Source organism: Pseudopodoces humilis, chromosome 11 (assembly GCF_049639895.1).
Source record: "Pseudopodoces humilis isolate 2021_Gansu_Grassland_sample_001 chromosome 11, ASM4963989v1, whole genome shotgun sequence".
Taxonomy (NCBI): domain Eukaryota; kingdom Metazoa; phylum Chordata; class Aves; order Passeriformes; family Paridae; genus Pseudopodoces; species Pseudopodoces humilis.
In genome coordinates, this window is record NC_142210.1 from 10,848,666 (window position 1) to 10,876,289 (window position 27,624).

Genomic DNA, 27,624 nt, shown 5'->3' on the forward strand with positions numbered 1-27,624 from the left:
GGAATTGTATAAAGGCTTTAGGGCTCAAAATCACTTCCATGGTAAATATGTTATGTTTGTTTAAAGGAATGGAGAAATCTGAAGCAGAAGAGAGATGAGAATTACCAAAAGGTAATGTGTTGCTTAGTCCACCGTTACTTGACTTCCATGAGGCAGAAAATGCAAAGTACGGATCAGGCCACAGTGGAAAACCTCAATGAACTGCGGCAGGACTTGTCAAAATTCCGGAATGAAATGAGAGACCTGCTTGGCTTTCGAACTTCTAAGTATGCTATGTTTTATCCAAGAAACTAAGGCCTAACTTCCAAACAAAAGGTGTGTGCTTTTAGATACCCACAGGTGAAAGTGTTGACCTAATTCTGTTGCCAGATCATATAGATAAGAAGATTATTGCACAAAAGTACATTTGAAAATGCGTTTGCATGAGTTGCAGCTCAGTGCCCAAGTGGTCAAAATGAATGCAAAAACAGATACACTAATTTTGTTAACCTCTTAATCTTGGTATATATATAAAATTTGTATATAGGAGTTTTTTAAATGTTCCTCAGACTGTCTGTGGCTGTCAGGTGTTAGAGCTTCATAACTAGCACAACGTGTTTCTTTCTTCTATTTTTGCTGTTTGTTCGTTTTTGATACTTGTTTTTCAAGTTGTGGGAGAAGATAGGTTTTTTTAAAATAAAAATCCAGCCTGTTTATTTTTAATAGAGAAGTCAGATAAAGAATAATAGAAAATTTCCAGCACAGTTGGAAATTATTTATGACTGTAGGTTACAGTGCATGTGAAGACTGTATGGCTCTGAAAGAGGCAGTTCTAGTTTTGTATGTTAACACTGACTGTAAACCAACATTTATAGAATACAGCAAATTAAATCATCAAGACTTTTCACTTTTGTGGGAACACTGACATTTTGAACACAAAATAGACCAACCATTTCTTGAATGTTTATGGTTATGTGTAAGACAATCTTACCCTGCTTGGATTTTTCAGCAGTGCCTCAATAGTACATTTTAATATACATGTTAGGATTGGAAACAAAATTTAAAAATTAATCTGTGAACATTTAGTTTTTAGTGTCTTGGGTTTTTAAAATCTAGATAAATTATTTGAATTATTAAAACCTATGATTTCATGAAAATGAAGTGGAGCACATGAGTGCTATATGCAGTGCTGAACAATTCCTGTAAACCATTCTACTCTTCTTTCTGTGAGGTCATTGTGTCTTGTCATTGGAGTGATGTACTTTAGAAGGGTCTGCTTGACACAGGTTTTACAGATCCTACTTTAAATTTGGTTTTCTTTTTTACTTTTTTTTACCAAAATTGTTGCCAAGCTAGACATTTTATTTTTACGTCAGGTATACTGTGTTTTGTGAAAATAGTTTATCTGATTTTGCTTACAATGGACAGTAAGGGCTTTGTGGATTTTCTGTGCTAGAGGGTCCTATATGGCTTTATATGCTTATATATAATTCCAGCTGAAAAACTGTAATTCAGAAATGTGAGATTCCTGTATTTTTAATTACAAAGTAAGTATATTTATGACAGCTAAAGGATTGATTGACAGTTTTACTGTTATGATGGTCCTCTTCTGAAATGGTCGCGTGTCCGGAACGCGCAGGTAGCCATTGTGGTCTTTGACTACAGTTGATTTTGGGAGATTGACAGAGTGGGGGCTTACATGAATGTTTACTTTTTTGAAGGAATTCTTATAAAACTCTTTCTTGTAAAGGTAATATATTTTCCGTACTATGAAATTATGTATTTCTGAACTAGGTTTTAATAGTCTGCTTCCAGAAGTGCTGGAGTATAGAGGGATTATGATACATGTTGTCTTTTCATGGGAATAGAAAGTTAACCTCCTGGCTCAAAGCAAAGAGAATCACTGAGTTCTGTATTTGGACTGAGACCTCATGTTTGAGTAATGCACCAACATAAAAACTATGTGCTGTGTATGTTATGTATATTCAAGAAAGGAAGCAAATAAAAGCTCTTTGAAAAATATGGTTGTATTAATATTTGTCATATTAAAAACACTTTATATCAGTTACCACACAAGTATTTTCTTTGTCATGTTGAGCTAATAGGTTTAAGGAAAGTAGCTGGTATTAATGCCTTTGTCCTTCTGCACCCATCCTGTTAGGTTCATTGAAGTGGCTTCACGCAGTGCCATGAAGTGAGGCTGGTTCCAGACCAGCTGGGGTGATCCTAGATGCACATCAGCCGTTTGGCACTGGGATGGTTAGTTCTGGAAACCTGGGGGTCTTGACAGTACGAATGAAGGAGCTAATGGAGCTATTTATGAGTGCTTTTCCTACATTGAGCAGAGTCCATCAGAGCTAGCTTGGTCAGTGTCTTGAGGCACTGTGTTCTACTGCAGCGTAGATGGCCTTAGGAAGAACTGTTGCACTTCAAGGCTCTCGGGGGTTTTGGATTGGGAGTTCCAGAGTTTTTACTTGTCACTGAAATAGAAACCTGCAGAATGAGAGAGAAAGAGTTTGTTCTCTGCCATACCTCAGTTATATGACGCTATACATCTCTGTTTTATTTGAAAGCTGCTGTGCTCTTCCAATCTACTTGGCTACTAATCAGTACCAAGTGCTCCATACTCAATTTTGTCTCATCATTTAGATTCTTCTAGTTGGCATGTGTTAAACATGCTATTGCTTTGGCAGTTTAATACTGGCTGTTCCAAGGTCTCCCTTGTGCACACTCACAGAATAGTTCTAGACAGGCTCAGAACCAAAGTTTTACATATTAAAAAAAAAAAAGCGGAGAAGCTGGCCTGGCGTTTACTTGGCCATAGGATTCCGAGTTTCCTGTACTTACACCTGTAAGTACACATGTAATTACGCTTCCATGTAATTTTTCTGCAAGTTGTGAAAGGATTGAGTTTTTGAGATAACTGGAAAAGGTTTTTTCTTCCCTTTCATATTAATATCAGTTTTATCTTTCCTTGATAAATGAAAAATTGAGATGAAAATGTTCATGCCTGCATTTGGAGCAGGAAGGTCAAAATCTCTGATTACTGAAAGTCAGCTTAATTTACACTCTTGCTCAACTATGGTGTTGTTATTTCTGTAGAAATTATTTCAGAAATGATGATTAGATAATTTTGATTCTGTTTGGCTTCAAGTTGCATTTCAAATGTTTGAAGTTTACAGTCACTACAAACTGGGTTTAAAAACTTGCAACAGTTATTACCTGTGTTTTATAACCAACTCTTACCTGAGAAAAATGGCACTGCTCCATGTTCCTCTGTTCCCTGTTTCAGGCCTACTGCTGCCTTTTATTTGGGAAAGGAACTGGTGTAAAGGGAGTGTCGAGAAGAGCAAGCAGGAGCTCTCCCTACCTTCCATTTGGCAGATGATGAGTAAGCTGCCAGACCTTTCTTGCCTCACTGAAAAAAGCTGCATGACAGATGGGCATGTCACCATTAATAAAAATAGATTGTTGTAGTTCAAGACAGCTCTGAGCATGATTTCCACATTGCTTTTCCCCAGGCTGCTGCCAAGAAATGCAGAGAGCACTGTGCATAAAGTCCCTTAGTCTGCATAGGAACTAATGCTGGAAAATTAGAATTCCAATTTAAAAGTTTTAAAATTATAAAACTACATCTGCTTTGCAAACAAATGTTGCTGTTGGTTCCACAGAGAACGCTGTTTGGTTTGGTCAGTCAGGCAATGCAATCTTTGAAGTGTGGTGCAGCACTGAGCTGTTGGATGTGAGCTGCCAGCACAGCCTCTTTGTACCTCTGTGCCCCCCTCTGATCCTTTTGTCCCCAGCCCAGCTACCCATGAAGTCTTTGGGAGAGAGGCTGCCGTGCTGCCGAGCTGCACTGTGGCAGTGCCTCTTGGCATCACGTGTGAGAATCCATCAAAGAGGAGAATGGCAATCTGCATTCCCCTGATGGAACAAGCAATGAGTACTTCCAGTAGGGACTGTGTACTTCATTCGTTTCCTGCCTGTGGTCACAGATTATCCCAAGAACTCTGGTCTGGTATTTACATACAAGGAAAAAAACTACTTAAAGGGATCTTAGATTCTATATGCACCTTACCATCGCTAAATTAATTCCTACCTTCCTCTACCTCATTACCCTACAGAACTTAATAGTGACATTTACTAAGTAGATAGTCATCAGTGGAGAAAAGTGTGGTGCTGCTTTACAGTCTAATTCTTTGAAGAGTTCCTGTTCAGATCAATGATTCACTGACTTCATGTAAGGAAAATCAGACCCTTAATCAGCAAGAAAGTGTAAGTCATTTACAATGTGCAAGGCCCAAACCATCAAAAGCTTGTAAATGATCAAAAACTAGTTTCTATATTTAGCTGCCCCACTTTATAAATAATGAATAACTAGTTGGTGTATGATTTAATCTTAAAATATTTTATTAAGCACTGATAATAATGCAGAAATCCATGTAATAAAACAACTTTAGAGAAAAAGCTAAGTTAAACTGAGTTGCTATAAATATTGCACTTAGAATTCTTATTTTATGTAAAGAACTCCTTAAAAAATTGGACAGTTATAAATTAACATCTTCCAAGTAATTGGAATTTATATGTTTGAGATCAGATGGCTGTGCTGCAAATCTTGGGCTTTCAGCCTCAGGAGGGTCTGTTCTCATGTTGTACAGGTAATGGATTTCACTTTGTGCCAGGTGTGCTTGTGTGGACAGGAGGGAAGGAAGGGTCAGCGTGGCCATACTGTTGGCAGTCAGTTGCATTTCCATGACTTACACTAAGTTAAAAAGATGTTTCAAGATATGATAGAATGCAGCTGCAGAGTTCAATTTTGACATGTTTTGTTTTTCAAGGCATTTAGGATCTTTGAGTTCTTAGTCTTAAAACTCATGACAAAGCTGTTGGGAAAGACTTTGCCTCTACCATCTTCTTCTACCTGGCCCATGATGATGTAATTTAAACCTAGAAAGGAGAGAATGAGATTACAAGACAGAAAACTGGGACATCATTTGGGAAGTATAGTTCTTTGCCTGTGGTTTCTGTTCATTTCACCGTTTGTTACCAATGCCTTCCAACATTTTTTTCTTCCTACCTACCTGCAGCATTTACTCCCTCACCCATCTTTGCCATGCTTGTTACACTACAAGCTACATAAAAATCAAGCAGATGCACAGCGAAATGTCTACTACATAATTAAATGTATAGGGGATAGTCTTTAAATATGGACTGTGAAGTGAATCTGAGAGGCACTAGAAGTGCCTATCCACATTGGATAACCTAGCCACTGACACCCAGGGTGGAATATGTCTCCTTACTTTTGAATATTTTCACATTTGATCAGCTTGTAGGTTAATGCCCTTAAGTGATAATGCCCTTAAATCTTTTCATTCCCTTTCCCTCCCCAGAGATGTAAATATTTTATAGATATATACAGAAGCATTCAGGCAAAGTGGACTTAATGAGTGGTAAGAACTGGCTTTGGACAATTCAATTGGAACTGCATATTTTATACCTGAGAAGGGTGGGGGATTTGCAAGGTCTTGGGCTGGAAGGAATGGTATCACAGGGATATAAACAGAAAAGTTCAGATATTAAGTAATGGTTCTTAAATAATTAATTGAGATTTAGGATGAGAAACAGAAGTGTGTGGTTTGGAGCCAGAAGTCTGCCTAAAAGGATACGGTTTGTTCCAACAAGGACATTATTATGTCTCCCAATGTGTAGTTTTCAGATAGCTAAAGGCAAAAGCTAATTTCTGATCATGATTTTTCACTTTTTTACTGTCCACTTTGAGTTAATATGCTTAAGCACTAGTAGTACCTGGAATAATATCAGGGTTTTTTTGATGCTTATTAAATCATTTTGACTGTTTCCTGCTATGGCTTTGTTTATGTTCTCGTGCTCTACCTGTTTACTTATGAGGCAAAGCTAAAAACAGTTTTATTTTTCACTTAGTTACTTCAATTAAAAATACTCTCAATATTTCTTTCAATACCCTTACCACAATTAACTGGAATTTGTGTAGGTTGATCTCTGTATTATGTTATTTAAGGTAGTTTTTAGCAGTACTGGGTGTTTGTACTTATAAAGTGGGCTTAATACTATGAGTATTTCTGTAAAGCTGTAAATACATTCAGGAGATACACAACAGTGGAAGTTGTTGATTTCTGCCATTTCCTGTGAGGTACTGCTCTTCTAGGTTTAGCAGGCTGTTGTCTTTCCCTTCTAAACAACTGTGTATAAAAACTAGCTCTAAAATATACACATGTAAACACAAAGTCTATCTTAGCTTCATTTGAGAGACCCAAATCAGATTTTTATCTTGCATCACGTGGCTTTTAGAGAAAAAAGTTTTTCAAACTCTAGTCTACATGAACCTCATCCTCTTCCAGTAGAACAGACCTGGATTACTGGTTATATTAAATTGATTATAATTCTAACTGCTGATTATAGGAAAAAAACATGGCAATTTTATTGATTTTTGTGGCTATATTTCAAATAGTTTTTTAATTGTTATCTTTTATAAACACACAAAGCAGTTATTACTGTGTACTTACCTCTCCTCATGAGAGGACACTGCTTACACGTAACAAGAATCTTGGCACTCATGTTCTTGCCAGCTTGTTGGATTGCTAAATTTCCCTCCTTATATACATTAATGATGGATATTGTTGCATGCAGACTGCCAGCCCGCGTTACTGCTGTGATTACAGTTCCAGTTATTACTAGAAGAAAAAAACACTTGATACATTTGGTACATTTTTATTGTTTTTAGACATAAATTTTGAGGCATTATAAAAACTTATTAAGTACATTAGTCCCTAATAAGGAAACAAACAGTACTGGGAACACTTACTAAAAATAGGAGTATCACTGCTAATAATTCACTACTGTCAAATTTTGGTGGCACCAAATATGAAATTGTTCTACAATGTGTCAGTCTCGTGTAAGCCCAGTTCTCTGATTTCCATTAAACAGTACAATTTGATACTACTTTTAATGAGTCATTTTCAAATACTGGAGAAGCTGAACTGAAAATATTTTAGCCAAAATCTGAATTTCCAGCTCTCTGACACTCCCAGGTGAGTAGCAGGAATAGTTAATGCCCTAAGAACTAGATTTTGATCTGTTTGAGGCCTGATACAAACTTACTTATTTCAGCTGAATGTAGTTTCAGATTTGACCATCCTATGTCCCAAAGACCTCTCAGTATGAAAATCAAGATACTTTCTTTTCCCTAGGATGACTAAACTGGTAAGCCATCTTTATTTATCAAAAGGAAATGGTAATTGGTATTAACAATTTGGTTTCTTCTCAGGTCATCTTTTTCAGTTCTATCCTAGGATAAATTCAATCTTCAATTATCAAGTATGTACAGTGAGATTTATTTTACAAAACTGCATAATTCACATCTTGGGATTTTGTAAATTTGTACATTATCTTCCTTTAACATGGAGTTTTTAATTAAATAGAATGTTCCAGTTCAATCAGGAGAGAACTGTGGATGTTAAAGTGCTCGGTATTGCAGCTATATTTCTAGAAACAAGAAAATTAAATGTGTGATGAAAGAGAAATAGTTGTTATTTCCTAAAATCATAAAGTCTGCAAATAGAATAAATCATATTCTGTGAACAACAGACTTCCTGTTCTTTCCTTAGGATATGCTTGCATTCACAGTAGCATATAAAGTATTTTTATTCTCACTCCTGTCACAGAAAAGACTTTAAAAATGTCAAATATTTGACAGAAGATGGGAGAGAAGAATGTGATTTATTACTGTGATGCTAGAGGGAAAAAACAAGCTTTATATAGTATCATTTACCATGAGCCATAAGAGATGAGGTGTGGTCAGTAAGAGGAGACCAATTATGGTTTGGGTTTTGTCCCTACCTGTTTCTTTTTGTGCTGGACCAGCCTGTAGTGGTACAGGTGGTCAGCCCTCATGGAGGGGCTGCCCTGAGTGAACCCTGCCTCAGGGTGCAGCCACTGCTGCTTGGGCACCTCGGATAAAGCTGCCCTCCAAGCCCTCAGATTTCCTCAAACCTCATGGGATTAGAGTGCAGTAAGAGTGAGTCAGCTTAAAATGAAAAAAGGGTGGTGGCAGGGAGTTTTCCCATCAAGTTGCCAGGCATGTTATAGGGGATTAAAAAAATGATTGCACTATTAAAAAGGGAAAATACCCTGACACATAACTGAGTAGATCAGCAGTGACAATGCCATGCTAATACACAGCAGACACCGTTTTTCCTGATTATGTGTGTGTACAGATAGCAGTGCTTGGAAGCTTCCATCCCTTCTAATTTCTTTTCAAAGCATTTTGGAAGTCTATACACTGTATTGTGGAACAGTCAGCAGGTGCAGCATATACAATGGCTGGTTACAGAAAATGGAGGTGACAATACAGTAACTGAATCGATGAATGCTGGGTCTTACATTGTCATTTGCTTCTCAGATTGAGCAGGTATGTCTGTCTCAGATATCTGTGCAGTGCCTATGTCAGAGTATCTCCAAGAATGTACTGAGTGAAACACAGATACTAATGTCAGATACATACATAAGGTGGTGTAAAAATATTAGCCTATATATTAATGGTAACTCAGAACTAGATCTGGGAAAATTTCCTTGAGTCTAAAACCGCAGTAGAGAATAAATAATTTAAAAGAAACTTTGCTTCCTTACCGAAGTTACTTGAACAATAGTTGCTTTCCAGAGTCCCACTCCTTTTACACTTCTGCTGGCACAGGGCAACTGTAGGTTTCACAACTTTTTGAAGAGCAAAAAAGTAAATTTAAATTGAAATTAAGCATTTGATACAAATGAAAAGCACTATGTTAAAAAGAATAAAACAAGAAGAAAGATGAATAATCCTGATGTGTGCATGAACTAGACCTGGCATTTCAGGGGATGAGCACCACAGTAACAATATTCCTTTTCTCTGCTGTTACCTCCAGTCATCATCTTTTCAGATGTCTCAGCTCTGTCTGTTCCAGTGACCTGAGAGAATGGGATGTTACTCAAGATTTGTGTGGCATCTTACATCTGTCACTGCTGTGGCCATACAGCCCCGGTAGAACACCTGAAGTACCACAATATTATATTACAGTTACACTTCCGAGGGAGGGGGTGGCCTTTTATTGGAAATTACTGCACTGTGATGAACGGGATCAGAGTTCAAATTCCTGACCTCTTTTTCCCAAATTTTTCACATAGCTTCATGTCAGGTAGCGTTGCATAGCTTTTCTTCATGACATTTTGAAACACAATGTTTGAAATACGTCTTAAACATTAGGGATTGACATTTCCTTTCTGAAATGGAATGCTTTGTTTATAATCAGCTGAATACAACTTGAATACATCTTTTTCCTACTTGGGTGGATGTTCATAGTCTCTGTACATAATTCCATGTAGCATGTTGGGATGCAGTACTTTAAGGTTTTTATGTCCTTTTCAAATTTGTTTGGAATTAAGTGACACAGGTATTGGAAACATGGAGGTGACACTGACAGATTAAAAAAAACAAACAGAAACACAGATCCCTACATAGCCTTAATTTCCAAGAAAAACTAAATTAGTTATGACAAGTATCTTTGCAATTTTTTACTTTAGAATGGAACATTTTGCAAAAGTTTTATTCAGCCTATATTTTTTGAAAAATATCTTCTAACTTTCAATTAGTAATTTGAATAATTTTCCAAGTTTCTAAGAATGAACTAAATTATATTGAAATTACTTTTTCTTTATTGCAATGGGCATGACTGTTAGAAGATCTGCACTGCTCCTTGTTTTGCCTTTAAATCCAAAGTTTAAAGGTTGGACTTCACAGGTTTTTATTTATTTTGGACTGGTTTGTTCCTTTTTTTAATCCAGTCTTCTTGGTATCTGAGTCTTTAGAAGGTTAAATGCTTCCCACAATGCAAAGTGTTTTAAAGAACAAGTTACTACATCAATGGTATGGGTCTGGCAAGTGGTTCCTATCTCAATGCTACACACAGCACACCAAAAATTAAGAATTTAATGTTCCTTGAGTCTTTCAAGTTAGTGTTCATAGTAGAAGGTTTGGAAATCCAGCAGATAGATGAGTCCTAGGTGCATACCAGCATGGTAGCTGCCAAAAATTTATTGAGGTGCTCTGATTTTTTGAAATTTAAAACTGGGATTATGTGTTACAAAATAGTCTTATTTGGTCTTTTTTTTTTTTTTTTTTAGTTTAATAAATTTTCGTTGGTAACCAACTTTGCTATGACTTGTCAGCAGAGGCTGTCTATTGTTTGTAAGGTTGTAAGGTACTTCAGCAAAACATGAACTGGAGAAGAACTGAAATAAAAGTTTAGTTGCCTACCACTTTACATGTAAGCACACTGACACGAAAATGCACAACTTTATCCAATGATATAAGGAAGTCAAATACCTCACCACAGATACTGGATTAATCTTCATTACTTTTACAAATATATTTATAGCATTTATTTATTTCTTCAAGTACTAATATTTTTATGTTACATAAAGACTGATGTAATTTTTGAAAGGGCCTATAAAATTTAATATTTTATTCATGCCTGGAGTTCTGTGCAAGTTTAAACAGAACTGATTTGCAAGATAATAACATGAGTCTCTTTGAACTGGACACTTCTGAATGCAAATGATTGCTCAGAAATGTCACTGAACTGTAGAGGTTTGGTTTGCTTTGGTTTGTTTTGAAGATCAGAAATGCCTACACTGTGCAAAACTGATCACTCCTTGAAAGGACTTCTTATTTCTGTCTGCCTGACAAGTCCTTTGGAACACTTTGCCTCTGTTGTTCTTTCTCAGATGAATCTTCATGATCTTCATGTTTTTATTTTCTAACTCTGATGCTGTCATGAAAATTGATTTGGAGTTAATTGGTAGAGTTCACCTCTCTTGCCTGTGCAAAACCCTGAACAGAATTATTGACAGCCTGGGTTACTTAAGACCAAGTGTTTGAACCAACAACGTCATTGATGAGTGCTTTAGAGTGAAGAAGAGCTGAATTATTTATTGTTAGAGTCACATCAGAATGATTTACAGATTACTATGATTTCATTTTTTTAATGTTTATTTTAATCTATTTTAAATACCTTCGTTAGCAGTATTAAAGCACCACAGCTCCTTGGTTTCCTGCAGACAAGCCATTGCTGCCCTGATTTTTGATGTGTTTTAAGTACAAATCAGGTTATGTCTTGCAGAAACATCATAAATAATTTGGTTTTCTGCTATAATTGTATCTGAAATGCCTCACATTCAGGTTATAGAAATTCTAAGAATTTATCCCTTCAATATCTCAGTAATGAGGTATTTTTGGCAACACCTTCAGAGAAATCCAGCTCTGATCTTTCTTATATGCTGTCTAGTCTTAAATATAAAAGGAGACTTATTTTTAGTGAGACACATTTCTCTGTAAGTTCCCATCCCTGAATATTTTCAAATAAAAATTATTCTAGAAGAGTGTCATATTAACAGGGTGTTGACAGAGCCTGAAGAGGGCTCAGGTGGCTTCCATATGAATTTTGCTTAATCTTAATAACTATATGAAGAATACAATAAGATCTTTACATATCAACTTTATAGAAGAAAGAGTTCCTTTAAATAAAACTATTTCCCAAAATATTCAGAACTTATTTATTAAAAAAAACTTCAAAATAAATTAGCTTATCCATTCTTCTACAGAATGTGCTAGTTAACTGTCCAAAATTCAAAAGAGACGGGGAAATTCTCTCAGGTGGAGTAAGTTACTTTTACACTGAACTCTTGCCTGGATAGATTTCCTTTAATGATGTTAAATGGATTCTCCCTTGAGTATATTCCAGTACTCCCTGAGTATATTAATTTTAATTAATTCATTCAACATTTAAAATACTAACAAACTGTAAAACTTGTATTTTTAATACAATTTCTATTTTGTATTTCTGTAACTCTCTCCTTGTCCTGGAATAATTAATTTTTATAGGAAATGAAATAAAACCAGTAAGACTTACTTGAGGTAGCAGGGATTGTTGTGGTTGTAGGTGGAGCTGTAGTTGTGGGTAACTTTTTTGGTCTAAATTTATAATGGCCAATAAAACCATCAGCTGTTAAGCTTAAATCAGATAAAAACTGAACGAACAACTCATTTTTCTCAGACAGAATAGGCCTAAAATAGAAAACCAAAACAAAATATTTCCATTCTTTCTCATGTCAAAGCCAAAAAGCATTAATAACATTCTTAAAAAAACCCAAAATACTCCAGACGAATACTGAAAAATATGTGGTTCTTTGCTGGCATGTCACACATGGGTGTTTTCAGGATGAAACTCTTTTCCATTAATCACCTAAAACTCTGATTCCTGAAGTTTATGTCAATGTGAGTAGTGTTAAAATTCTTCTATGTGACTTCACTGCAGACCTCACTTCCATGAAATGGAAGGGGTCAGATTAGGAAAGTGGGAAAATCCATTGAAGAAGTCCTCCATACACAAGGAAGTAAATGGGTTTTTTTAGTATTTGGTTTTGTTTAACGAAAAAGATACTGCACACCTGGAAGGGCTATGAAAATTCATGAAGTATTGGACTCTGCAACTCTTCAACATACCCACCAAAAATAAAATGTTTTGGGTTATTATTTCTGTGGGCTCACTTTTTGTCAATGATTGGATATTGATTACCAAGGACTTCTTTGAAACACTAAATGAGGTCTTTGAAGTAAAAGCTTGTCATTGTTTCCCATTTTTTTGGCAGATTATCAGAAATTAGTTTACTCTGATGGTGGGGTCTGACATAACCAAAAGTCAGGGGCTGGTTAACTGGAATTCTCTGGATTCACAGCTGCCATGGTGGTTGTCCAGATTAGCCTTTCCTTGCTGCAGTATTGACACAGTCTGTGGACGTAGGAGGGCACTGATTATCAGCTGCCAAGAGCTTTGTTCTGCTTCCTGAATACCAGGACTAAAAGCCAAATCTGACCCAATCTGTGTATCCTGTTTTTTTTAAAAAGGGCCGAGAGGAAAATGAGTCAGATAAAGTGAGGAATGAGCCAAGGGGCTAGAGAGCTCAGCTGGATCCTTGTACTTCAGTATCTACAATCAAAACATACATGTTATGTTAATGTTCAGCCACCATTACTATTGGTGCTACAGCAATATCAGTAGCACTGGGATTAGCATGGGTGGTGTTACACAGTGGTCTAATGAGGTTTGTGGGACAGGAGAGAACATGGGCTGGAGCCAGGGTTTGTCATGGAGAGATAATAAATTCTCTCTTAAACCTAGAGAGAGACAAGATACTAAGCAATTTCTACAAGTTCTACATGTTAATTGGAGGTAGAAAACACCACATTTAATTTAAAAATGAAAATCTTTCCGAAGCCTTGGACAGGACTGTTAGCAAAATGACACACAGTGGTAGTGAAGTTCACAATTAAAGGAAGTTACTTACGCTGGGGGACTGTCTCCACAGTACTTCCCAATTCTTTTAGCATCATTGATTTCCCCACCATTAAACACTGCAACATAGTCATATCTGCAGTAGTTGTCTCTCTCCACATCAAACTTCTCAAACTTTAACTCTATTATCTAAAGGGAAAATGGAAAAAACTCTTTAAAGTTTTCACATGCAGAATTTATTAATATTTCTTGTAGTAAATGACATTTTCAGATGTAAGTACTATTAAATTTTTCTTTTGATAAAGGAAAATTCGTTAATCCACTTAATTGTAAAGTATTTTAATCCACATGACATCTCCAACTAATAGTTTAGCATATGACTCTAATATTCTGTAAAATGTTTTCTTTTCAAATGTATGCAAGTAACTCCTGATACAGTTATTTTTATGAGTGAATGTTAGTAGGTGTTAGGGTGTTACAATGCTCTTGAAATAACTACAGCAAGTATAAGCAACTGAAAAGGAGCTTTTGATGTCAGTGCATCATTCAAGATACACTAAAGAAAAAGCAAAGGCAAAGTTCATACAAGGCATTTCACTGATTTCATCAACAGCAGGGCCTAAATCACTGTGGTTGCCAATGCTGTGTATACTTGATGCAGAATTTAAAACATTAGAAATTAAAATGTTGATAGAAAGAAAATTAGCAAATAAGATGACTCAACTCAAGAGAAAGTAGGTACTTAAAAGAATAGTGTGTCCATGTCAGATTTCCTTAATTGTTGAGGCTTTACACATCATAAATGTGAACTAGTATCATTCTGGTATTTCCAATACTTATGCTATTATCTGCAGCAACGTTTATTTATAGAATTTTCTACTTAAGGAAAAAAAGCAATGTACAAGAAAACAGAAATAGGATCTCCTACTCTGAAATGAAGTCCTGCAGAATGACTCTGTCAGTCATGTGGGACAAGAAGGGGAAACACAACCTAACTGCTGCATGGAAACAGAGGTAATACATGCATTTAGGTTGCTTCTTTAGATGAAGCACAACAGTATTTAAACCACCTTCCCATAAATAGTACAAATAAGGCTTGAATGACAAGACTCATTTGTGCTGATTGTAGATCAACCTTTATAAAGATCTGACTCAAACAAAGATGGTATTAAATCTTCTAAAACTGTAGAAAGAAAAATAAATAATTTGTACATGGCATATACTTTATTTGATTACTGACATAGTAAAAGTTATCTTGTTCTACATTCATAGTAATGATAGCCTGTTATCACCTGATGTCTTAGTTTTGCTTGGATATAGTTTTGCACTTACTAAGATGTTTAAGGCATAATTTTGTTTCCCGTGAAGTATGAGTAACCTTGGGGGACTTGATTTTAGAGATGACTAACAGACTTGTTTCAAAACCCTCATTATCATGATGAAAAAATGCACTTGAAATGGAATACCCATCTGAATAACATGCTTGTGATCAAAAAAGATGGTATGGAAAGAAGTAATGCAACTGGAAATAGAAATGATAAATTTTTCCATAGCAGGCAGAACAGCAGGCCATAATATCTACTTTACTTTGTGCAGTAAGTGCACTTTGCACTAATGAGCATTTCATGGTAGAATAGAAGCTCTTCATGCCCAGGAGAAGGTCCTTATCTTCTGTAATGAAGAGTGCCTTGTTTTATTGCTCACATGCTTAGGGAAAAGGAAATAGAGACAATGACACCTAAATTCTGGCAAATGGAAGACCAGGGAGCTTTTTCTGGTCACTTGAAGAGAGATGCTTCTTCACTACTTCATGGAAAATGGCTTTTGTCACTGTCAAAATTCTGTCTTTCTGCAGCCACTGTTTCAGTACATGAATAATATGTATTTGGAAACAGGTAGATTTATGGAATAGACTCATTAAAAGGCATAGGATATAATGCCCTTATTTTTATGCTGATATAGTATTTCTCAAATCTTCTCTATGAGCTTATGAAAAGTTCTTAGGCTTATCTAGAGACATTTGGAATGAACCAAAGTAATCTGCAGTTTATAGATAAGGGTTTAAAAATCACTGCCTATCTGTAGGATGGTTAAATGACCTGTGTCTAGCAAACAAAGAACATGGATTAAAAAGGACTACAGAAAAGACTACGCTGACGTACTGCTTCAGTTCAAGGGAGGAACTGTCTTGGAAAATGGAAAAGTAGGAAAGATCAGAAAAATATATTTATCTGGGGCAGCTTTTTTTATTTCAAGGATTAGTCATGAGTGGAAGATGAAGAGGAAAGTCGTGTTTATATGTAAATGAATTTTAAAAGCTGGATGTGGCAAGAAAAGCAACCTACCAAACATGCTTGTCAACCAAGGCATTCAGTCATTGTAGACCTCCTGCTAAGATACAGAGCAGATGGCTCAGCAGCAACCAGAAAATGTGCAGCTAGAACTGAGATTCGCTCTATAGTGAAGGGAACACACTTGTGTTTGTCATGTGTGGCACAAGAGCCCTCTCAGTCTGCTGTCACATCTCCTCGGCTCTTAATGAAGCGGTAACATATGCTCTCATGGCATCTGGCTAATTAAACAAGCACGTTATGTGATGGAGCCTTCAAAATATGAAATATAACAAACTGCTTTTATTAAATTCCATCAGCTTTATCTGCTCCATAATTAACTACAGCAACATCAAAAATGGTCAAACATCGTTAGACTTAAATGCAGCATTGGCCATCATCATGTTTGGTGCTGAGATGATCACCTGCCCTAACTTAATTTGCATGACATCTTTTGAATTAAGAAAATTATTTTTAAACCCTCCCTAGCTTCAAAGCCTCAGCGGTCATAGATGTGTTAATGGGTTTCATTTAGGGGAGTGCACCAGTGCGTGGCCCTGTTGAGGAAGTACAGGAGTCACCAGGGTGATGCAGGTGAGGAAGGGAGATGGTGAGGAAGGGAGATGGTGAGGAAGGGAGATGGTGAGGAAGGGAGATGGCAGGAGCGTGGCTGTGCCCAGCCAGGTGCCACTGCGGTGTCCCGGGGACAGCCTGTGCCCAGCCAGGTGCCACTGCGGTGTCCCGGGGACAGCCTGTGCCCAGCCAGGTGCCACTGCGGTGTCCCGGGGACAGCCTGTGCCCAGCCAGGTGCCACTGCGGTGTCCCGGGGACAGCCGGCCACTCGCAGGTGCTGGTCCCTGCAGCCACTGGCAGCTGGGCTGTGCCAGCGGGGCGATGGCAGCGCCGTACCTGGTTCTTCGGAGCCACGATGTGCCAGGAGCAGGTGACTCCCGCGGGGTAGTCGCGCTCTGGCCAGTTGGGTGTGTAGAAGGACCCCGATGGCTTGTCCAGCCGTCCCCCGCAGTACTGGTCCCCTGCAAGGCAGCGCAGAGCGGGGCCCTGAGCACGGCGGGCACTGCCAGCCGCGGGCTGGGCCGCGCTGAGGGGGCTCGGCCTGCTCTGCCGCGGCCCCACACAGCCACGGCCCAGCCTTCCGCCTCCGCTGCGGGCACCTCTGCACAAACACAGTTAATGAACGGCAGCAAAACAAGGAGAGAGAAGCATTCCTGCAAACTCCGGGGCTGGAGGGGGAGGAGAAGCCGCAGGTACTGGAGAAGCCATCCCCACAGCCCACGGGGCAGCGATGGTGGGGCTGACAGGCACTCCCGAAGGAACTGCAGCCTGTGAAGTACTCTTGATGTAGAGCGGTCTTCTTCAGTATCTCCTGCCCTCAGTTCCAGACGAAAAACTCCATCAGGTATGTAATCCTTATTTACAATATTATTATGAACCTTCTTATTAAATTAACTATAAATTAATAAGAATTTTCAGTTTCTCAGTTCTTGGTCACAGTGTTTCAATATATATTTCAAGAAGTTACCGACACAAGGTTACAACACGGTAAGGCCTGATAAATTACTCATCACCTGCACTCTATCTGTGCAATAACCTGTCTACTCTGGTATCATACCAACAGCAAAAGCCTTGAAAAAGGGCCACTAACTAGGGCATTACCACCTCCCACCATCTCCCTGTGACCTCCCAGCCTCTCACTGGTCATACTCCCAAGCACAAGGCAATGCCTTTATGTTCAGTAATACCTGATGAGTTTTGCTTTGATATGTTTTTGTGTTTTTAAACCAGGGTAGAAACAGACAATTCACAATATCCCCATGCACAATGTTCTACTGCTTCACAGGTCACAGAGAAAAATTACACTCTCCTCTCCTTCGCAGCCACTTGCTCATCTGGTTTTTATATTGAAAGAGATGGACTGTGGTCCCCAGTCATTTTCTCCACACCAGTCATGACTTTAAAGCCCTTTCCTAACAGTCCCTTTGACTTAAATCTTTTTCAGCATGAAGTTCATGCTGTGCAGTTGATCTTTGTGTATGTGATGTTCTTCTAACTATCATACTTCTTGTCTCTGATTCCTTCTGATAATTTTATCATATTCAGTTCTGAGATGGGAACATCAGAAAGAGACACTTTATTCAACATGTACACACATTATGGATTTATAATTGTGTAATTTTTTGTTGTTCTTGTTTGGTCTTTATTTTCTTTTCTAAAAACTGTTACGTTTCTGTTTCTTTTCTGATACCTACTAAGCACTGGATTGATATTCAACTACTGTTTCCATAAATTATCCATTTTAAACCTAACATCTCATTCCAAAACAGTAAGAGTCAATTCAGAACCTGCTGTACTGTACACAAAGTTAGTGTATTTCCCCTTATTTGCAACATTTATTTATATTGAATTTCATCTGCCCTTTTAATGACTAGCTATTACCAGTTTACTACTATGTACAGTTCTTCCACTACTCTAGACTTGTCAGCTTTTCTCTTTACTACTTGATGAACTAAGATGGCTAAACAGTTACACTTTGCTATTTGCTAAGCAAGGTAATTAATAAATATGTTGAATAGCACAATCCCTAATATCTCTGGCACCACATCTTTTTAAGCATTAATGTGGCTCTGGATAAAGCTGAGCTATATTTGTCTTTAGCACATATATAATGGTTAATTACCTCTTTCATGTGGTTCTGCTGCAGAAAACTTTGCAATGAATCCACTTCCAGCAGTATTAGCATCTGAAGTCATCTGCACCAACATTTTATTGCTGCTGGATACAAGGGCACCTGGTTTCACAGTCCCACAGAACCTGCCGATGCGCTGTCCATTGGCATGGCCACTGTATATATCCACAAAATCGTATCGGCACAGATTGTCGCTTTCCAGGTCTAAATACCGAAAAGAAAGAACCACCACTTTTCCCTCTGGGACCTGCAGAGAGAGGAAAGGAGGGAGAGATGCATCTGAAAGTGTGACCACATATCTATTGGATCTCACTGTTTGCATGACTGTTTTCATACCCTTCACTTCCTGTCACATGAGCTCTTTTTGTCAACTATTTTCCAGGCAAAGCAGTTTTAAAGTAACTTGGACCAATCCTAAATACAAAGCTCTGGCCATGTCTTGCCATTATCTTATTTCTGATCCAGAGTATCCTCTAGTCAGACTCATGCAGTTAATTATAAACCAGTTCAGCTTGATGTGTTCCTCTTATTTTCTGCTGAAAGTATAGAATCAGCCATGCAGCCCCCTGTCACCAAGTAAGGTGAGGATGAGATTAATATGAAAAAACTCTGAAACAAGCAACTTACCATTTTAAACAAATGAAATGACTTCTCTTTTTGATTTGTGTTACTAAGTTTCATAGTTTGAAGGATTTTTTATTTACTGACGTACATCTTACATTTATAAATAAAATCAGAAACTTTAAGGCTAACACTGTACAACCCTAATATTTAGTTACTGGAGGGGCTGGAGTGAAATAATTATATTGGAAAGACAAAACTATAAATAGAGAATTCAAAAGAACCATTAGTGGATGTCCTCAATATAGAAGAGAGTTTTGTTTTCTGAAATATCTGAGGAAACATAAGACAGGGAAAATCTTACATGTCTGCATCTGTGGACAGTGCAAAAGAGACAAGAATACAGAGAAGGATGTCAGTTTAGACAATGTAATAGTTTACAAGGAGGAGAACATTTCCTGGGATACAGTTACAAGCTTTTAAGAGAAAAAGCAGCATACTGAAAAGTGAAAACTATTCTAATAAAGCACTTAATGGTGTGTAACAGAAAGAAGAGAAAAAGTATGTTAAAGTATAGAGAGACCCTAGACAGGCAAGTGTAATTATCTGCATTCAATCCATATCATGGTAGAGTGGTAGCTATTAAAATAATTGCAGCTGTTCTGCTTTACTAAGACACTACTGTAATTTTCTGCTTTAAACACACACTTAATATATCTGCATTAAGTTCATATTTAAGCCATGTTATTTAAGAGTTCATGAATTTTTTTCATTCCTTAACAGTGACTCATTTTAAAACACTGGTTTGAAATAAACTAAAACTAAACTGTTCCTATTTGAAATTGTCAAACTGTTTAACACTGAGTCTCAACAGTTAAAAATTGCTTGTCAAGTATAGATGGAAATGCTATAAATAGAAGTGACTGCTTTAACCCACAGAAGATACTGATAGAGGCAGCAGCTCTAGATGTACTGACAGATGTGCTGTAGGTGTATTCAGGTTACTCATTCATGCTTTTATGTCCAGTGCTGATACTGATCCTGCAGCAGGAGAGACTTCTGCTTGAGCTGTTCTCAGCTGCCCAGGGTCCATGTGCACACTGCCTGACCAGCTCCACTGCAGTTGCTGCTGCTGGTTTCAGAGACTTTTTCTTTTAAGTTCAAAGTTCTCTCAAAAATGCATTCAGGGCCCCTGTGCTGATACACATCACTGCTACTGCTACAAAACCACAACTCAGCTCATTTTGAATTTATTCCTTAAATCACTGCTCTCATATCTAAACCTCTTATTGTATTCACTTGTCTTCTAGTCTGAATCACTAATCTGAATCACTAAGGAGCATTAGGGTGTGGTCAATTTTAACAGAAAATGAGCTAAAATGAATGAATTTGGTATTCCTGACAGAAGACCTGAATATTATTTATGGTTATACTACAAACTCTGTGTGACTGGACAAGTCAGTTCAGAAAAACTGACAGTAAAATTAGTTAGATACATTCAGATTTAGACAGTTAGAAGCCTTTTTTCCAAAAGCATGTATGCAAAATAGCACATGCTCTTTTGGGGTAGAACAGTCATTTTCATAAGTTTGTACAACTGGTACGATAGGATGCAAATGGGGTGACCTTTAAAGGGATCATGTTTTAAAATAAACTATCATGCCTACAGTTAAGTTTGTCCAACATTTTCCACAAGAGTGTCTTGCAGCTTTGGCTAAAACTTGCCCGTCTTTAAGATATCTCCCCTCATCCTTCCCCTGTTTTTGAAAGCTGAACAGAAGTTGCTCTAGCATATTAGATTAAACAGTTTGGTCATTCTTTATGAGATTTTTCTCCAACTTTCTCAGCCTGAATTGCTTCTTTCAATATATCTGCTCTCTCCCAGAGTTTGAAGAAGGAAGTAGAAATGTGAGAGGTGGCTGGTTCTGGGGTAAGAAAAGGTCTTTTTGCTGCCCTTGTAGAATTTCATTCAGCTATAGCCAAGTGGTTACCCCTCAGCAATGCTGATGGTGCTCATTGACAGCTTTGTTCAAGGAGTGCATTGACCAGCACTGCTCTACCCACACCAGCCCCAAGGCACTCACTCCTGCCCCTGGGTATTCCACTCTCTTGTGCCACTCCACGGGGACAGAGGGGACCAGGACATGGGACAGAGCCCTGCTCAGGAGGGAGAGGACGCTGGCAAAGCTGCCAAACCCCAAACTGCCAGCCATTCCCTCAAGTCTTAGGTTTTCTGGTGCAGTGTTCTGCTTCCTTCTCCCCTCTCCACCACTGGTTATACTATACTATACTATACTATACTATACTATACTATACTATACTATACTATACTATACTATACTATACTATACTATACTATACTATACTATACTATACTATACTATACTTTCTAATTATATTTCATTGTAGCTTTTAATCTCTGCTTCTGTCAGTCTGTCTATTCTGTCTATTTGAACTTGGTCAAGCCTGTTCCACACAGAGGTACTGACTTCTATTTCATGATAGTCTGTAAAAAAACCTGTACGAAACACTCAGCCACATGGTCATGAACATTTAACAAGGAGCCTACTGCAGGTTTTAGTTGTCAGAATAATCCTTGCTCATGTTTATCTGAATTTGGGAGGTAAGTCATTTTAGAGAAATGTGGCAGGCCCTTAAATACAGTCACTACTTACTGCTGTTACTTTTATTGTAAAAATATACTTGCTTATTAAAATATTTGTCATTCATAAAAGTAACACATTTGTTCCAGTTAAATCCAGTAAAATGTTAAATCAGTTAAAATTTTGTGGTCTGAGTAGATGACAATCAGAAATGAAGAGGATGCTGGTTCCACATTCTGGCAGCAGCTGTTCCAGTTTGCATCTAGTCCCAGGAAATCTTGTGCCAAATACAGGCATCTTTACAAAACTGTACTCTTCTTTAATTTCTACCATTTTGCTTCTTTAAATGTTGAGAACTAATGTGCTAAAATCTGCCAATGATTATCCCAGGACATTTAAAATATTGTTCCATGAGAAACACAGGGGAGCAAACAAAGGCCAGCATGACTCAGTATTGTTTACTTTGAGCCACATCTGAGCCTGATGCAGTAAGAAGATGGGATACTTCAGAGGAAGAACTGGAAGGAATTCAGCTCTTAAAAGAAAAGAAAAAAAAAAAAAGGGAGGAGTCAAAGGAAGAATGATGTGATGCTTCCTCTTCAGGGTGTGCCTTATTTTTGTTTTATCCATCCAGCTGGTATCTTTCAGCAACAGAGGCACTTCATCCTCTGCCTCTCCTTGTCACAGAGAGGGCAACTGACCCATACTCACTCTCTGCTTCCCTTCTTATTTTAACTCTATGAACTTCTTTAGGTTCAAAAATTATGATGCTAAACTTATGCAAAGGATGCCTTTGGAACTCCTATGGAAGACTAAAGACATTTTTAGAGAGTTTTTGTAGAGCATAATTCCCTAAAATAATTGGTGTAGATTACTAACCTCTTCAAAAGGGCATGATTATTCCATATATTCAACACACCTCAAAATAAGGTCCTGAGATTGTTTTTGGTTATCATTGATTGCAGATATTTCATATAATGTTAATCAAAGTTCAGTTGCCTTTAAAGTAGTGAAGCTGTTTTTCTCTTGTTGTTCTGACTGAATACAAACCCCTCTTCATCAAAATTACGTGGTTTAGACTATTTACTTTGAAAATAATCTTTCTGGGGGAGGAAACCCCTTAAATGCCAACTTTCACAAATGTATTTTGCCTGACTTTTAAGCCTGTATTGGGTTACATTTGATACTTTGATATATGTTTCACACAAAAATGCTGATTGTATGTTTTTCTATAGCAGTCCCAGGTAGAGTTGAAAAATACATCAGCTATCTGCTGATTATAGTATTATTTCTCTCTACTGAAAATGACTGTGGAAGTTATTTGGAGTTAAATCCTGTGAAGAACCATGATTTCTGTCTAGTTGCTTGTTCTCTATCTCCACTTTTAAAAATTTGTATTAGCTTGCTCTTCCTGGGCACTAGATTGTGTTCATCTCTTTCATTATCTCTGTTCATTTCTAGCAATACAACCCATGTGTAAAGACCTGTTTTCTACTAGAAGGGCAGTTTTACAATGACATAGGAAAATTAATGCTTAAAACATAGAAAAAAAAATTAAAATATTCTGCTTCCTCAGGGCAGATTCCCAACTGCCCTGATAAGTTAATTTTTCAAACTTTGCTTATTGTCAGCAAACCTGCTGGAACGCAGCTCCTGAACCTACAAAAGCATAACCTTACGTAACTCTGACAGTTTTCAGTATTATTGTTGCACATAAAGTTGCTGGAGTTTTATGGGAACTAAGCAGTCTGCCAGAAAAACACAGGACAGCAGTCCAGATTCTCAGACTATGTGACACATTTATGTGAGGTGATGGCCAAGAAGGATTAGAGAGTATTAAAAGTAAGTGTATATGGCATATTTTAGATAAAGCTATATACATTACTATAGGGAAGGAAATAGCTCTACAAATGACTTCTTAGCAAAGCCAGTGAAAAGCTTCTGGGTAGTCTGCCAAGGTTGCAATAGAACCACAAGCATGTGCTGAACACTTCTTAGAGCTCTTAGAATAGAGAAGCTGTTTTCTTTAGCCAGCTGAAAAAGTCCCAGTCTCTTGAAATAACAGAACCATAATTGAGTTAGAGAGACTCTTCCAGCTTTAGCAAACTATTTGGAAAGATTTCAGATGATACCTGAATGCTACATTGCTTTATCTGCATTACCAGTAATGTCTCCTAAACCTGTTTTCCTCTAAAGAACAAATTAGCACTCATCCTGTCTTTGCATTTTTTGTGCAGATGAGATCCTGTAGTTGAGAAAACAACAGCTTCATGCTTCTAATGACCCAAACACAAAGTGAATCAATGTCTCTTTCAGTCTTGCAGACTTTTCAGATGCTGTATTAGCAGAGTGTTTTCAGGACGGTGTTCACAGCCCTTGGCTAAAACGGACAGGCAAATGTCTTAGTCACTTTCTAAGACCAGATGCTAAATGAGTAACTACAGAGTATTTCTTCATGGCAGTGTAACTGGCTTTCTTACTTGGGTGCTATTGCAAGCTATTCTGAGCCTCAGCAGTATCTGGTGAAAGGATTTTGTTGTTTAAATTCAGGCTAACCAGACCCTTGAGTGTACCACTTTGCCACAGTTTGGTAAACCATGGTCTTTTTAAAGAGAGTACAGGCTTAGTCTTGCAAGTTTATTAGTCCTTGCCTCCCCTACATCCTTCCTGCACACCCAAAAGACACAGAGCATTCTACAGTTGATAGGGAAAAAGAAATCAGCTTGGCTTAGTGAACATTATTTAATAAAACGGGTTAAATGGGGTGAGGGCACAAGCAAGCCCGGACTACTCCGGTTGTGCAGCCCTTCTCTGGCTTTGGGCTAACAACAGAGGACAAGTAGGAGGCAGTCAAATGGCAGCACAGCAGAAAACTGGGAGTCAGGGTGATCATGAAATGACAGAAGCCACTGAGTTCCTCCCTTTGTCAAGAAAGCTCAAGTGCAGACACAGCTCTACTACAGCTTTGAGGTAATGCTTCTCACCATGCCCAGGCTCATCTGGATGCTGGCAACTTGTTAGCAACAGACGCATGAAGTGCACAATGAAACCACTCTGTATGGACATTCTAAGTACAATAATTTGTTCTCTTCTCCCTCTACCCCCCATATATGAAGGGCAGATAAATGGCATGATTCAGTAAATGCTTCTTTAGTGCTGCCTCCATTTGTTATCTAAGTTTTTTAATGGTAAAAACTTTGTGCTGTTACAAGCAAAATTATAATTTCCCTCCACATTGAGTTTTGAACTTTTGAACATCTAATACTGAGTTACACTGTTAAACTAACTTTGTATGTTTTTCCCTTTTATTTAAGGCATGTGTGTATGATTCCAAATGCAATTTGCATCTGCTCTTCAAATTGCAAGATGGGCCATGCTGATTGCTGCCACCTCAGCCCCTCGATAGCAAGGAAACAAATTCATGGGCATGCACCATGTTTCACATCCTCTTCTGGATGAGATCAGATATGGATCAAAGGTAACGTCTAACTAGGCCCCAATAATAACACAACAGAAAGGTGCAGAAAGCAACTCTGCAGCTTCACTGGGATCTTTCAGATGAAACGATTAAAATCACATCACTCATTTGGTACGAGAGCTGTTTTAAACTGAACATTGTAAACAGATCAATGTCTCCTGCTCTGCGTCAGCATCTCTATAGTAGCAGGAAACAATTATCCTGTGACATCCTATTCTCCTGCCAACACCTAGCCTGTGATGCAGTCTTTCAACTGAAGTTGTCTTTAGTGATCTTGTCAACACACAGACTGACTTATTTTTTTTATGTCTTCTTATTTTTTCTGTAGGCCCAAACGTCAGAAGACTTCTTGGTGAGCCGTGCCTAAAAAAGAGAGGAAATTTGGTGGGCAGTTTCAAAGGGTTTAATTTGTGTAGATGTGAGGAAAAGTAATCATTCACTCACATCCCTTTCTCTGAGTCTGAGGATAAGGACATCCAGAACAAGATGTCCAGTTATGGAATATGTTGTCAGTGAAAATGATGTCTCTGCCCTACAGTCTCATTTCAGCATCAAAATATCAATTGTACCACATGGTTCCATTTCACATAGTCATTTATAAATGTAACAACACTTCCCTACTGCTGTCAGCCTGCTGTATGACAGACTCCAGATGTCCTGGCTGGCAGAACACCGCTAGCAGCACACTTCAAGCAAACCTGCCTGAATTTTTTGGGTTTGATTGAAACTTTTTATATGTCTTCTTGCCAAGAAATTTAGCTTTTCATAATTGCCACCTCAAATCTTTTCTTTGATACAACCCACTATTGCATTCCACAGTGACAGAAGGGGAGATGTTTGCTTGTAAGTGGGTTAAATTAAAACAATTAGATGTGCATCAGGCAAGTCAATGAAAATTTGCTTCTGACATGAGGCAAGGCCAGTTCTGTTTCAGCCACTATTAACATATTACATCAAACCTAAAAAGCTCCAGATAGCTGAGCTACTTTGAGTTACTGAGTTCATTACTGCACATATATCACCCCATGTAAAACACAGTTTAACAACAAATAGCTGTTCACTGTCTTCAGCACTGATTTTGTGGTATTAAAAATTCTTACTGTGATTTTCCAAGTACATTTGCTGTTTGGTGGGTAGACGCCAGGAAATCCTTCACTCCCAATAAACCCTGACTCTCCAGATACAACTCCTCCACATGTAAATGTAGGCCTGAGAATGATAGAAAAAAGATAAACATATATATTTAATTTGTTCTTTGTATAAGAGGCACAAACTGTCTCAACAGCTTAAATACTTAAAACCATTGCTAACATGAAATATATTTAACTATTTACATTAAATCACTATTGATATAGAATGTGCAATTTAATGTGGGAACTTTGGTGTAGAAAAAAATTAACTACTTGAGCCTTAATTCTGGGTAGGCACAGACTGTTATTCCCCCCCCTCCTTTTTTACTTCCTAAAAGCATGGTGTGCCAGTGTGATACATCATTGCAAATTGCTATTATAATGGAAAAATAATTATTAAAAAGTCATTAGCAACGACTTTTTATAGTACATATAATAGCAGTTAAAATAGCACTGATATAAAAACTACTTCTCATTCCTTGTTTTGAATTTATATGTTTTAATCGAGGAAGTCTCTGGTACTTTTTTGTACTTCAGTAGCACAACCCAGCCCGTGCTGAGCCCCGCTCCTGGTGCTGAGCCCTGTGGCCCAGCTGCGCTCAGGGCTCAGCTCAGGTGAGCTCAGGTGATGGTGCCGGACACGCGAGAAGCCCTGGAAAACCTGTGTGGAACCACTGCTAGTGCTGAGCACACGAGGATGAGCGAGCGCCCTGCCGAGCTTTAAGACACCGGGATGCCTCACCGTAATGTACCGTTATGTTAGAGAGGTTCCCGATTACTCTCGCAGGGTGCGGAGTTCCGCGGGAAATGCTCCTGCCTTGATGCAGTCACGGGCACTGAAACACCCGCGTATCCCACGGAGACACGGTGGGAAAGCGACTGCGGGGGACAAAGGGAGGGGAGGGGACGCGGAACGTGTGCGGGGCCAGCGGGACCTGCGCGGGACCAGAGGAGCACGGTACCTGTGCGGGGGGGCGGCGGGACGCGCCGCCGCCAGCAGCAGCAGAGGGGGCAGCAGCAGCGGCAGCGGCAGCAGCAGCGGCGGGACGGCGGGAGGCATCTCAGGGCGGCAGCGGCGACTGGGGCAGGGCTGGGGCCGCGGAGCCACTACTCCCACTGCCGTCTGCTCCTCCTGTGGCTGCCGGGGCCGGGGGAGGAGGCAAAGGCTCCCGCGGCCCCCCGCCCCCAGGGCAGGGCAGGGGCCCGGGCAGGGCCGCCCTCTCTCCCCGCGCTGGGCGCTGCCCCGGGTGTGCCCGGCCCCTCCCCGGTGCCTCCCGGGGGCCGCGGGCTCGGCCCGGGGCACCCCCGGCCGCGCTCCCTTGGCGCCTGCGGGGGCTGCCCGAGCGCAGCGCCCTCGGCCACCGCCCCGAGCCCGCAGCCCCCCGCGACGCCCCGCTGCTGTCCTCAGGTGGCACAGTGCGGGTGTTTGTCCTGGGCATGAATGAACTCAGTGTTACCGGCTGGGCGATCGTCTGCAG

The 27,624-nt window shown here is 38.9% G+C and overlaps 2 protein-coding genes across 3 annotated transcripts in view; one reads left to right on the forward strand and one right to left on the reverse strand.

Moving 5' to 3' along the window:
• The window catches only part of TRPC1 (transient receptor potential cation channel subfamily C member 1), a 17,499-nt gene extending 15,498 nt beyond the window's left edge, over positions 1–2,001 (forward strand). Inside the window, exon 13 of the mRNA XM_005527067.3 lies at positions 67–2,001. Coding sequence (XP_005527124.1) covers positions 67–294 — 228 coding nt within the window. The 3' untranslated portion in view covers positions 295–2,001. The remainder of the gene's footprint in view (positions 1–66) is intronic.
• Positions 1,989–27,294, reverse strand: PCOLCE2 (procollagen C-endopeptidase enhancer 2). 2 transcript variants are annotated; one of them, XM_088060772.1, is made up of 9 exons: positions 27,109–27,294; positions 26,117–26,225; positions 18,366–18,621; positions 16,580–16,704; positions 13,393–13,529; positions 11,958–12,112; positions 8,644–8,727; positions 6,522–6,689; positions 1,989–2,472 (listed from the first exon to the last, which is right to left on the reverse strand). In XM_088060772.1, exons 1-9 carry the CDS (start codon positions 27,204–27,206, stop codon positions 2,450–2,452), a joined length of 1,155 nt encoding a protein of 384 aa, XP_087916898.1. In that variant the 5' UTR covers positions 27,207–27,294; the 3' UTR covers positions 1,989–2,449. The 2 variants fall into 2 exon arrangements, with proteins under 2 accessions (XP_087916898.1, XP_014111585.2); XM_014256110.2 differs by lacking the exon at positions 1,989–2,472 and adding an exon at positions 4,367–4,926.
• Positions 27,295–27,624: the final 330 nt, after the last annotated feature.

Coding starts and splice junctions, on each gene's coding strand:
- PCOLCE2 (XM_014256110.2), bottom strand. CDS start 27,206: ATGCCTCCCGCCGTCCCGCCGCTGCTGCTGCCGCTGCCGCTGCTGCTG. Junction 12,113..13,392: donor TGTGGAGACAGTCCCCCAGC/GTAAGTAACTTC, acceptor TTTCTATTTTAG/GCCTATTCTGTCTGAGAAAA. Junction 8,728..11,957: donor AACAATCCCTGCTACCTCAA/GTAAGTCTTACT, acceptor CTCTTCAAAAAG/TTGTGAAACCTACAGTTGCC.